This window comes from Phaenicophaeus curvirostris, chromosome 19 (assembly GCF_032191515.1).
Source record: "Phaenicophaeus curvirostris isolate KB17595 chromosome 19, BPBGC_Pcur_1.0, whole genome shotgun sequence".
NCBI classification, from domain to species: domain Eukaryota; kingdom Metazoa; phylum Chordata; class Aves; order Cuculiformes; family Cuculidae; genus Phaenicophaeus; species Phaenicophaeus curvirostris.
Genome location: NC_091410.1, coordinates 11,370,350 through 11,383,768, shown reverse-complemented (window position 1 = coordinate 11,383,768; position 13,419 = coordinate 11,370,350). Strand labels below are relative to the sequence as shown.

At 47.8% G+C, this 13,419-nt stretch overlaps 1 protein-coding gene across 1 annotated transcript; it reads right to left on the bottom strand.

Moving 5' to 3' along the window:
* Window positions 1–1,821: 1,821 nt before the first annotated feature.
* CACNG1 (calcium voltage-gated channel auxiliary subunit gamma 1) lies at window positions 1,822–12,088 on the bottom strand. The gene is made up of 4 exons (XM_069872232.1): window positions 11,661–12,088; window positions 5,795–5,869; window positions 3,562–3,699; window positions 1,822–2,800 (listed from the first exon to the last, which is right to left on the bottom strand). Exons 1-4 carry the CDS (start codon window positions 11,899–11,901, stop codon window positions 2,574–2,576), a joined length of 681 nt encoding a protein of 226 aa, XP_069728333.1. The 5' UTR covers window positions 11,902–12,088; the 3' UTR covers window positions 1,822–2,573.
* Window positions 12,089–13,419: the final 1,331 nt, after the last annotated feature.

Genomic DNA, 13,419 nt, shown 5'->3' with positions numbered 1-13,419 from the left:
GAGCTATTTGTTTTCTCAGCCCTGTGAGTAAAGAGAGCACAGAGAGGCTCTAAAACCTCTGGATGTGACCCAGACCCCAGTGGGAATCTTTCCATTGCCCTCACTGGGGCTTCAACGAAGCGGTTCTGCCCTGACACAAGCAGGAGCCCTCATGGTGAGACCTTCCAGGGTCTGTTTTTCTGATATATGTGTGTTCTTGCTCATGAATATCATGAAGGCGAGTGAGCAGCTCCTCAGCTGGGCAACAAGTTGGGACAAAAGGGTAAGAAATCACCTAGAAATTCCTTTGTCCCAGAAGCAGCCTGGCGAGAGAGGGATGGTGCTTCAGAAAGGAGTGAGCAAAAGGCTTCCCAGGGCCACAGGAGGTGCCGCCACTCCAAAGGGAGTGATGGACTTAGACCCACGTCCCAAACCTCACTTATCTTAACACGCTGCACGTCCAAAGTGAGTTGATTTCGCTGAGGAGGACTGAGCTGGGAGTGGGTTTGTGCCTGCCAGCTGCTTTGCTGAGGCTGATCTGCACTGCGTGTGTTTGGGGAGCCTCGCCTGGTGTCGGAAACCGCAGGGGTCACACCAACTACTTTCTCTTCTGTTGCCACGTGTAAAGGATCTTCCTGGAAACTAGGCAAAGATAAGATTTCAAGACCATTTAGCATTTCAGAGTGGTTCAGAGACAACTTGCAGCCGTCTCTCACGATGAGGAACAGGCAGAGCTCCCCAGCTCACGCTCCGAGAGCCGATGAATGCTTTAACCCAAAATTTGATAATGTACATGTTATTTGTAATGCTTTTCAACTTCAAAGGGCTTGAAAAATATTAATGCAGCTTCACAAAAGGCTTCTGTTCTTGGTGCCACTTTACTGATGGGGAAAGGGAGATGTGGCTGAGTCCGAGCTGGGGCTCCGCGTGCCCGGGTGGGTTCTGGCTGCCCGCAGGGCCACGGGCAGCGCCTCGTGCCGGCACACGACGTCTGGGTGATTTCCTAAAACATGGGAACACATCACGATTTCAGGTCTCTTCGAATCGATCATCAATTTACTCTTCTGGACTGTTCTTCTTCGGAATCGTGGACAGGTAAGTGCAGAGGGAAGGATTGATGGAGTCATAGAATAGTTCGGGTTGGAAGGGACCTTAAAGATCATCTAATTCCAACCCCAAGCCACGGGCAGGGACACCTCCCACTAGACCAGGCTGCCCCAGGCCCATCCAACCTGGCCTTGGGATGGTTGTTCCCTTTTCTCTTGCTTTCTAACTTATCAGCTGAAAAAATTGCAATGTAAAACCCACACCTTTTCCTACCTGGGGGGAAAATGTTGAGCAGATTCTGAAAACTGAACCATAAAAAAAAAAAAAAAATAATAAAAATCAAGGCAACCCACCTCTTGGAGCTGGGGGACCGTGATGATCCAGGCGAGTGTGTGGGACTGGGGCTCCCCCAGTGCTGCAGGGAGTTGCTGCAAAGCACTACAAGGCTCTGCGACCCAACCAGCCTCCCCAGCAGCGATGCCGCGGGCGCGTGTTTCTTCAAGCTCGCATAAACAGCGATGCACTTTCACAGCACTTTCAGGGCTGGCTCTCCTGGGTGTTTCGCTCCAAGTCCTTTCCTTCTTGGCAGCTACCTTGAAGGATTTTTCCCAAAGTGTAGTTTAATAGACGTACGCGGTGAGCAAAGCACCGTGCGCTTAAAAAGCCCATTTCTGAGGAACAAATGAGAGCTCCGCATGGTAAATGCCATCCAGAATTACACTGTCATTCTGGACCTAGCACAATGTGATGGGCCAAGTGATTCATCCATCAAAATAATTTTCCAAAAAATCATGCTACTGGAAGATTATGCTCTTTATTAAAGGAAAATATCACTCTTCGTGTTCAGTACTTCTGCACTTTGCCATCAAAATTTAAGCAGAACAAAACCTGTATCTTGCAGGGTTTTTGTGTGTAACTCAAAAGGAGGAACTGCAGGGTGCAGGCAAAATTTTTATCCCGATGCGAGGTAAAGGCAAAGATTTTGGTGTTTTTCTTTTTTCCCCCAAATTGTAAAAGTTTAATAGAACAGCATAAGGATCTCCAGCTCATCCCAGAGCCCTTCCTAGGGAGGGAGAGGAGTAGGGTATGAATGGGGAAACGGGGTCCCTGTGGAGCTAGAATTTCCCGCTGTCTCTCTCTGATCAAGCGAGGTGTAAAAACCAGATATCCCCCAGAGTTCTGCTCTTTAACCCTAACTGCAGCAAACATCATCTCCCTAAGAAAGGTGTCTTCTCTGTGCCATGAGCTGGGTGTAGGTTTTCTCCTACCTGCACCTGCACAGGGCACCCCAAATTGGCACAGAGCAGTGCCATGAACCCACACCCCACACTGGTTCTCTGAATGCTCTTTCTGCTTGCTCAAAAGAAAAAAAAACAGAAGGGGGAGAAATAAAAAGAAGAAACAAAGCAATAATTACAACTGAACGTGCCTCGGTTCAGTAAAGACTCAGGTAACGCAGTGCACGTTGTATAGTGAGACCCAAACATTTTAAAAAATACAAATCCTTATGAACAATTTCTAGACTTTTTTCATGGGTGCTGGGAACATCAGTGCTCCGGTTCTGCATCCATGCAGGTCTCCCAGGGGTTCTGGGGGAAGCGAGGCAGCGCGATCAGGAGGAGGGCGATGCCGCAGATGAAAAGCAGGACGAAGGAGGAGCAGGCGCAGGCGAAGGACCAGGAATAACTGTACTCGATCCAGGATGTTTCCTTGCTGTCGATCATCCTCTTCACAGATTGTCTCATGACTTCCACACAGATGATGATGCAGAGACCTGAAGGTAGATAGGAGCAGTGGGCTGAATAACCAGCTGTCAATATTTCATCCTTAATTAATCACTTCATCTGTCTTTTTGCACGCAGGGATTGCAGCGAGATTCACAGGTGAGTCACTGGCTTCAATGTCTGCAGGAATGAATCCTCGCAACTGCTTAAAGCTCTGCTACAACCCAGGACGTCCGAGTCAGCTGGTGATTTGTTGAGTGTGATCTTTTAGGCTGGCTTAGATGGGGAAACTCAAAGTAGTGGAGGAATAATTACATCCCCTAAGGAGCTTTTCCAAAGGCTGAGTAAGATTTGCGTTGAGGGGATGATTTGCACCTCTGTCATTCAGTCACAGGGCCGTGACAAGGTGTTGCTAGGTCATATGAAAGTGAAATATTCATGTTTTTGGGGGACAGCTGAGTATTTTGGGCCTGGATCAGCTGTTTCTTTGGTCTGAGTCTTAATAAGTGAGATAGAATAGCATATATCTGAGGTTTAGCGTGGGGCCAGCACTGAATACGCTAGAAATGCCCTTTTTAGAGGTAGCTGGAGCAAACACAGACAAGCTGCTGGGTGGCACTTGCTCAGCAGAGCATCTCCAGAGCTCTTCAGCTGGAGCACCACACAGGGACTTGTCATCTGACTGTGCCTAGGGAGAAAATGCCACTTTCCAGGCAGTTTCACATGTGTCTCCATCCTCCCAGGATCTGCCTGAGTTTCTCTTTGTTGTCCTAGGGACTGAGTGGAAGTAGGTGAGCGCTGAGACTCCTACCTGAGAAGGTGTAGAACATGGACGCAGGCTTCAGCAGATAATCCCTCTTCTTCCCGAAGGACAAGAGGATGCAGACTGTTCCGATGATCGCGAAGCCAACGCTGAAGATGGCGATGGCTGCAGCTGAAATGCTGTATTCTGCCAAAGGAAAACAAACACCAAAAAATTGCAAATATCTGCAAATTCCAAGCATGCTCCCATCAGCTGTTGTGACTTTGCAGTAGGTCACTCCCAGGAATATCTGTCCTCCCGCTGCTAACGGAGAGGTGGCTCTGCTGAATCGAATACTGCGCTCGGATAAAAGCAGGAGCAAGTGTTGGCTTATTGAATGTGTAGGGTATAAAATCAGAGCAGGTGAGGAAAACACTTTCTGAACACTTACTGCAAGTGTAAACGGCACCTGAACCGCTCTGATGAAGCTCAGGGCTGGAGCTGGTTTAGCTCTGTTGCATGGAGGTTATTGCAGCCTTACTGGGCTCCACGCTCTCATTTCTTCCAACGCTCCACACTCTGCTTTCCAAGTAAATAGACAGCTCTATGCTATTTTTATTCCACGTCTGTATTACAGAGCCCCACCAAGGCCCCCGTACGTGGTGTCGATGTTGTACCAGTGCAGAAAGACACGTGGATGCTCCATAGGGCTCAAAATCCGAGCAGGAGGCCAGAGGTGAAGGGTTTGCATAACATCTTTTGTTTCCTTTAAGACAATGATTTCCAGCTCTGTGAAAAGCGAGTTTCTTCAGGGCATAGGATTAAACCCTCCATAAAATGACCTGGTTTTTGCTAAGCCAGCTAAGAACTCGCTGGACACTTCAGCTCCCACAGTTTGGAGGGGAAGAGTTGCTAATTGAATAATTCAGTCCTTCATTTACATATTGCATTAGTTTTCAGACTAGTTTAATATTTAACACATGTAGCCATGCGTGAACGTCGCAGTGCCTGATGATATTTGCCTTTCAAGCCATTAAAAAAAAAATATCTCCCAGGCAAAATCATGAGGAATTTTTTTGCCTGTTACTAATTAGCTCCCATCAAACTGTAGCTGCTCCTGTGAAAGGGAACAGCGGATCGCTCTTTGTTCTCGCTGCTTTTCATACCACTGTTTTATTAGAATTTCCTTAATGTTTTTCTTTACTATGTGCTAAAACTGCCTGAAAGAGTTCGTTCTGATGCAAAGTCTTCTGCTGCAGCTTCAGCTTTTTCTTTTGCTTCAAAGAAAAGTTCTGCCTGATTTTTTTTTCTGAAATGACTATGAAGGCACTGGGTACGTTTTTAACTTTGGGTGGCTGGAACCAATAATATATAAGTGAGCAAAAGCAGGTAGCTCAGATATGTGCTCTTCTATCCACATAAAATTCCCTGTGTTTCCTGTGCTAGGAAACCACTTTTTTAGGAAACCTGTGTGCAAAGTTTTCACTGTTTTTGTTTGCACTGGAAGCAAAGCAAATTGTTAAATATCTGATGTAACCATCAGCTCATTTACTCCACAGCAAAATATGTTGTGTGGCAAACTAGAAAGGGATTTGTCCTTAATGAGAAGGTGAGAAAGAGAGAGGAGCACTTCAGATGAGTGCTAAAACATTTGGCTTTATAAGGGACTTGTTAGAAATTTGTCTGTGAAAGACTGGTGTCAAAATCCATGCTCTGTAAACGTGGATTTGAGTGTCTCTGCAGGATCTCTGTTCCTCCCTTCCACTGATCGCACTGGTTTTTACATTACTTTCATATAAAATCAATATGCAGCATAGAATTCCTAGTGGTCTTCACGGCTCCCTGTACTGTTTTTCAGGGTCAAGACTCGCTTGGAGTACAAGTTATTCATTTAGGTTTTACTAACATCTTCCTTTGATGGCAAAGGCTCCGTGTCACATCCAGTGCCAAGGTTGGGAAAGTCATTTTTGTGCTGAAAAGACTTTACATAGTTTTTATGTGGATTGACATAGTTATATATTTGTGGGACAACCAAGTAAAATCACACATATGAGTGTGATCATGTAATTTATTTTATATATATATATATTTTTTTTTTTTCTTCCTGGGAAGCTGGCATTTGACCTTGTTCAGAGCACTTTTTGTACATTTTTCTCCAGCTGACAGTATCTGATAGAAATTCCTCTACTGCTTTCACTGGTGCCAGGGTTGGGGGGCATCTTTGGAGCCCCCTTCACCTTAGATCTCGTGTGCCCCTCAGTTCATGCACCATTAGGAAAATATCTTTTGGGCTCACTCTTACCTTTCTGGGTGGTGACTTCAAATATCTCCGAGCTCTCTCCTGGAGTGAAGTGCTTGAAGTAGGAGCAGCTGAGTTCTGAAAGAGAAATGAAAATATAGTGGTGTGCACACAGAGACCTCGGATAAACTGTAATAAAACTGAATTTGCCTTTTATTGATGTATCCAACTTGCAATGTTTTTAAGGTTCCCTACCCTTGGTGGCCCTGAGAAATTGGAGTTGGAGCTGTTTTATTCAGGAGCAAACGAGTGTTGTGTCCACACCAAGCCATCGGCTCCAGCATGGACAAGGCTGGAGTCCTCTCTGGCACCTTTTGTGGGCTGCTCCCTCCGAGAGTTTTCACACTGATTTGCTCACCTATTTAAACCACGAATTGCTGGTAATTTTTCTGATTCTGTCAGCCCAGGGGAGTTTGCTGCTTGCAGAGGGCAGGGGGGTTTCTGTGCCTTGGGGTTCCTGGAGATGAGGCTGCTGCAATGCAGCAAAGCACGTGGTGTTTTACTGCAACAGGGACACTGAGGGCTTGGTTTGGACTGTTAGACCAGAAAGACAAAAGGTGTCTGGAGCCGCAAACAGTCATCCAGGGATGGGAAGGCTGATCAAAACCATATGAGTCAAGGGCAAAGAGGCTCCCACTCAACCTGGCTTTGTCAAAGTCTGCTCCCATCAGAGCAGTCCACTGTTAATTTGATAAGATAGCGGAACTTTAAGATATTACGCTATCTGGACTCTATGTGAGCGCAGCCACGTACTTTGGGTATTAATAGAGAGGTTGTAAAGTCAACAGGGATCAGGATTGTGGGGTGGGGAAGATACTGGGAGGAGGGCAGTTGGTAGCTGACTCTCTCAACGACCATGATATTGTTTCATCTTCAGCCTAGTGAGCGTAAACCAGCGAAGAGATGACATTGCTGCCAGTAGATACATGAGAGACTTTCAGTCTAGGCAGGATGGGGAAGGGTCTGGCGAGGATCTGCTGATTTGAAGATTTGGCAGCAGCGTGGTTAGGGTGGAGGGTGTTCTTGCTATTTATAACTGATTTAATTGAAGGTTTGAAGGGGCGTGGAGCTGGGAGAACAGTTGCTCGCCAGGAATTTGGCTGGAAGGCTGCAATCGTGGGGATGCATTGAGTGGTGCCAGCTCTGATTGTGCTATTCTGCTGAGCCTGGATGGAGAGGACGCGCTCAGCGCCTGCCCCAGCACCTTCTTGTGCCCTGGGTTGGACTCCCATCAGACTGGGAAATCACAGCAAGATTGCACAAAATGCAGGCACTGCCTGTGCCGAGAGGCCACGTGTTTAACACCAGCATCTCTTGTCTATTAAATAATGGAGTAGGAAGCAATTTCCAGGAGATGCTGGGAGAAAGTCTGGGAGGACTTTGTGGTCCTCTCTAGTGTCTGGGGCAGGAGTTACTGCTCCAGCACAGGTCCTGGGTGCAGAACCATGCAGGGTTTCAGCCTGGGGGCATATTCTGCATTCCAGGAGCTATTTACAGCATTGATTTCTAGTGGCAAGAAGATACCAGCGTACTATTATGCCACTTGTTGGTTCTTGCGGTTTTTTTCTGTCATATAAATGTCAGATTTCGGAGTTACTGACTCAAGGAGGATTTATTTTCTCTCTCCCAGGAGACAGGTAGTAGTAAAGCAGCTTTTTTCTGGGCCTGTTAGTGGAAGAGTCTTTCGAGACACTCTTAACTAGTTAATTTTATAAGCTGACTTTTATTTAATCGGCAGCTTTTCCTTGCTTGAGACTAGGTTATTGGTCAGCTTTGGTATCTCCTGACCAGTTCTTTATTTTCCTCGTAAACAGCTGGAGGAAACTTATTTGAACTTGGACCTCTGTGACTGAAATTGTAAATTTTAAGCCTCAGAGTGGAGGTTGTGCTCCTCTGCCAGCAACTGAATAGTGGCTGAGGCTGAGCATCCCTTTTGGGATTCTTTGTCTCTGGTGCTAAAGGGGAGGGAGATGGGATGAAACTGGGACACTTTATCTTGGATTGTTTGATTTGGCTCCAAGGCTGAGCTCAAAGGAGTCCCCAGGTGTGTCCAAAGCCCAAGGTGAAGCCATTCAGATGTGGTGAGATGGGAGACTGGGGACGCCTTCGTGTCCATTGCAGGTGAACCGAACCAGCCCAGTGCATCCTCCAATATGTGAAGGTTCAGCAGAGGGGAAACACAGAAAACCTTTTAGAGATGCTACAAGTCTGTAGCAAATGGAGCTGCATCTGTGTCCGCTGACTTAAAGAAAAGAAAAGCCAAGGTACGCTAACTGGGGTTATCACAGGAGTTGGTTGGCTGTAGGGGAGGTGCTTTTGGGAAAATACATTTCTTGTGGTAAGATGTAACCAGTTTGGTTTTTTGCGAAATAATATATTGGTTTTGTTTTCAAGATGCTTCGGTGCTCTGTTGAGCTGGGAATATCTCTTTCAACAAGGCTCCCTATTATTCAAGAGAGCTGAGGCGCTTCATCGCCTCCCTGGTGCCACCATGAATAAGAGAAAACCCCCATTTGTGTCACACCACATTTACATAATGGATAGGATGTAAAATGGGTTTTATAATGGATGAAAATTGTGTGGCAATCTTTTTTTTTCTCTCCACCCTAACTGCATTATTTCTGCCACGAGGTCACCTCAGGGTCCTGATGGGAACAACCCAGGGGCTCTGTGGCCATTAAGGCCAATAGGATTTTCAGGGACGTAATGTGGTTTATCCATCACACCTCCCGCTTCCAGATCACGCAGCCTGTCCTCGTCCCTCCAGATCCCCTTTCCTAGGTGATTACTGTGCAGGGGCAAACACACCAACCCCTGCAGAGCCAGCTGCCCCTCTGCTCAGCACTTTGGGGCTGGAGGCAGCTGTGGGTGCAGCACAAGTGCCATCGCATTGAACCGTGGTTGAGCTTTGAGGGTCCACAATACGGAGACCTCTTGGGGGAAGGAAGGTAGCAAGGCCACGAGATGTCTGGGGTGTGCAGAGCTCCAGTTTTCAGCTGCACCCAGGAGCGTTGGGAAGGCTGCGGAGGGGCTGGAGCCCACCTTGCGCTTGACCCTCGGACCAGCACGAGCGTGTGGCATTTTATATCAGGCTGGATGGTTAGAAAAACTTGGATGAGTGATGTTTTGATCTGAGGTTTCCACTTGTGTTAAGTTGGAACAGGCTGCCCAGAGAGGGCGTTGAGTCACCTTCCCTGGAGGGGTTTAAGGGATGAGTGGACGAGGTACTGAGGGGCATGGGTTAGTGATTGATGGGAATGGTTGGACTCGATGATCTGGTGGGTTTCTTCCAACCTGGTTATTCTATGATTCTATCATTCTATGATTCTATGATTCTAAGTTTGGATGACAGGATCTGCTGCTGTTACTGTAAGGACTGAGTGGTAGAGGAGGACAGACCTTGGGCTCTGGCCAGCAAGCCAGGGGAAGGCTTTTGACACACACTGACTTTTAGAGATGATATCTCCTAACAGTTTAATTTCATACCAGTCTTGCAGAGTGAGTCTCTCCTATGGACATGGGAAATGAGACAGCCCTGCTGATAACTCATTTTGCTTGCGCACTTTACCTCCCCAGCTGCCTGAACTCAGGTTCCCACGTCTACAAGGACCTATTTAACCTGCTGGTGGCACAAACGGCCTGTAGAGCATCCCCACTGCTGCCCAGCGTGCACAAGAACCCACCTTGCAGGACAACAACCGCCCTGGAGTTACTGGCAGTGCAGGTGAACTGAGTTCCCAGCTGGGAGCCAACTGCCCTGTGGCCACTGACCACAGTTAAAAAGCTCTCAGGCTTAATCTGAATTTGCCCAGTTTTAACAACCGACACCCTAAGCTTTATATTTCTTACAGCAGGATGCTGAACCCTTTCTAATTTGTCAACATCTTTAGAAAAGCGCTGTAAAATTTTAAAGCTCTGCTTAAATCACAGCCCTGCTTTGTGCCCTACGAGCCAAGTCATCTTCTTAGTTTTACACCGTGCTGAGCTCAAAACCTAATAAATAGTGTTAATCATGCCATTCATTTCCTCCTCAGGGAGTGACTGGTGAATGATTATTAATGCAGTAATAAATTCTTATGTTTCTTTTCCAGTCCTGGCAGTAATGTTTGGTGATGTTTCATGATTTTCAGGAAAACCAGTGCCCACATCTGCTCTTTTACTGCACGTTTGTTCATTCACATTTTCTCGACTGCTGCAGGTTTCGCAACCCCGGTGTTTCCCTGCTGACATCTCTTCCCAGAAGTGTGAAATCAATCTAACGCGAGCCGTGCGGACGCAGCATCGTTTAGCAGCCTGAATCCGCGAGCACTGTGCTCTCCCCCTCCACCCATTGCTGTGTAAATGTGAGTAAAAACGTGGTTAAAATATTTATTAAGGTGCTTTTTAGAACCTCGGATGCTGATTACGACACAAGATGTCATCTAAATTCCCAAATATCTTTAAAAACTGGAAAAGCGCCTCCAGGGTGGGGAGGGTGGCTCAGCCCAGCCATCGTTGCCCGGGTGTTTGCTGTGCCCAGCACAACAGCAGCTCTGGGATGTGATTCAACGCCCGTGCAAACACATGCTGATGTCTATCAAGGATAGTAGCTGCTTTCGTGCTGACCTGCCTGCAAATCTACTTTTTGCAGACAGCTGGGTATTTATGAGTTTTATATTTATCCTGCAGTTATGCAATTTTGGTGTTTATCCACCAATTTCTACCCGTTTTCCTTTCGTGGGAGGTTCCCTCTGCTTGTGAGGAAAGGCGTTCAGTGAGGAATATGTTTCTAGGCATGCAAGTTCCTTTGTGAGAGACATTAAGCACAGGGGTGACATGCTCCCAGATTTGGCTAGGGGCAGACCCGAATGCCGAGGCTCAGCTCCTTTCTTCAGAATATGTAGTTTGGCCAAAAAGCTAAAGAACTGCTGAAATAGAGGGAATATGGAGCAAGCCCAGGCAGTAAGATTTTTTCACAGAAAAATTTCAAATATGTGTTAACATATAGATTTCATTTCAAGCAGTGAGATTAACATGAAGGCAATCCTGTTATTTCTGTTCTGGAAAGCATCCAGTAGCCTATGAGCCTTCTCAGCATAGCTCGGTCACGGATGGAGTGTATTAGCGCGCACGGCGTGGATGTTGCTGACTTTGCAATCAGCAAAAACATAATGAGCTCCTTTTAGCATGGGAATGTAACGGCCTTCCCGGAAAGCAGCCGTGCCCGCTCCCCTGCCACCCTCCCTATCGATTGCGCTGGAGGAACTCGTGATGGAGATGTGTGTGGGATCAGGCTGCCTCCGCAGAGAGGTGAGGTGGCTCAGCAAGTTGTTGAGAAATTGCTTTGAACTCAGTTTATGACTTGGTTTTGGAAGTTGCACACTTCCTCTTCCTCGCTGCCCCGAGGAATGGGAGTTATTAAAATATAATAGATCAGATATAACCTAATGCCAGCCACGAACCGGCTGTTCCCTCATAGCTATATGGATCTGGAAATCCCACAGATCCAGCTATGTATGGTGGACTCATATATCCTCTTTCTTTCTCCCTGCTCTCAGTGTGCCTGGGGGCTGATGCCAACAAAATTTCCTCCGTCCCAGTTTCCCCTCTGTGATTTCCACCGTGTCTGATCCTCCTCCCTTTCTCCCCCCACTGTTATTGTTGCACAGGAGACACAAACAGACGTGCACGGCAACACAGCACCCGTGTACGGCAAGAGAGAAGAAAGCAGGAGGTGCTTGTAGACCAACACGAAGGCAGCGCCATGCCATGCTCAATGCCACAGGAACACGGACCCTATTTTCCCTCTGCCACGTCCCCCAACCTCCTAAGCCAAGCCTGGCGCGTCCGCCGGGTGTTTTCTCCCATGCATTGGTGGGTGGTGACCTACCTCCTGGCAGGCTTATTGGCCCGCAGCCCTTCTCTTTGGGACCTTGCTCCTGCATAAAAATCCGCTTTGTACAGAGTCGCCATAGCCCAAAATGAGCCGCTTCGCAGGTGGCGTTGTACTGCTCCACTTTGGGGCTCAGCACGGCCCAGTGGTCAGTCACTACGGCGGCGAACAGGAGGGAGACGCCGACCAGGATCACGAAGAACGTCAGCCGGACCTTCAGAGGTTTGTTCTCATCCATCTCGCTCGGGATCTCCGCTCCCAACGGAGCGCGGCGGGTGATCCACGAGGCCTCCTGAGATCCTGGCGCATCTGAGTGTTGGGAAATGTCAGCCCCGTGCCGCCTGCGGAGAGCGGGGCGGCCGCGGGCAGCTGCCGGGCTGTGTCAGCCGGCGCGGCGAGGAGGCTATTAATGCACATAGCGAGAGCGGCACCCGGCACAGCTCAGCTTTCTGCCCTGTCCCGCCGGGTTTGGTTTGGATTCCCATGAGCCGATGGGGCGGGCGCTCTCTCCGAGTCGCTACAGCTGCCGTTCGGAGACTGTACGCTCTCGACTTGCAGCATGCCCAGAAATAGGCATTAATAGGATGATTAACTTCTCAGCGAGGTTATAAAAACTTCTGTGTTTAGAATAGTGCCAGGCCTGAGTTCAGTTTGAGCCTGAATATTTTAATAGCCCCGGAGCCCACAAACTGCACGCCCCTGCCTTCAGCTCACGGCAGCCTCTGCCAGGAGATCGGAGCCAGAGCTGAGCTCTGCGGCATAAAGAAAGTGGCAAAATAAGCCAATTTATTTACTTTATTGTTTATATTTATCATAATAATCTTTAACTAACCTGAAGTATTCTGAGAATCTTAGAATCATAGAATCACCAGGTTGGAAAAGACCCACTGGATCATCGAGTCCAACCATTCCTATCAAACACTAACCCATGCCCCTCAGCACCTCGTCCACCCGTGCCTTAAACCCCTCCAGGGAAGGTGACTCAACCCCCTCCCTGGGCAGCCTCTGCCAGTGCCCAATGACCCTTTCTGTGAAAAATTTTTTCCTAATGTCCAGCCTGAACCTCCCCTGGTGGAGCTTGAGGCCATTCCCTCTTGTCCTTTCCCCTGTCACTTGGGAGAAGAGCCCAGCTCCCTCCTCTCCACAACCTCCTTTCAGGTAGTTGTAGAGAGCAATGAGGTCTCCCCTCAGCCTCCTCTTCTCCAGGCTCAACACCCCCAGCTCTCTCAGCCGCTCCTCATAAAGCCTGTAAGAAGTTGGGGACTTGGGTGTGTGTGTACACCTTTTGCCTAGTTACTCTCATGCAAAACCTCTCAAGCGCCCAGCTGCTTTCCTTCCAGCCAGCTTTGTCTTGATGTGTGTAGTAACTCCAGCAGTCACCCAGCACATCCTTATCTTCTATCACAAGCGACTTCTGTTGCCCTGAACCCAGATTGTTTGGGCTGGAGCCAGCTCCTCTCCTTCCCTTTGATATTTCAGCTGATGGTAAAGCTAATTTGATGATAATGTCAATGCAGAGGCCACTATGGAGATGACATTACAATTGCGATGTCAGACTGAGGAGGGTGACAGCACCTGAATGTCAAAAGAATGGTTAAAAAAATGTCAGTGGAAAGCTGCAAATATCATGTTATCTTGTCAAGATAATGTCAAAGCTACTCCAGCCCTGTTTTATGAACACCCTGATTTGATGTTAAAATAAAGGTGCAGAGGCATCAGCTCATATTAATGAGGCCAGTCTGGAGCAAGGAGAGAA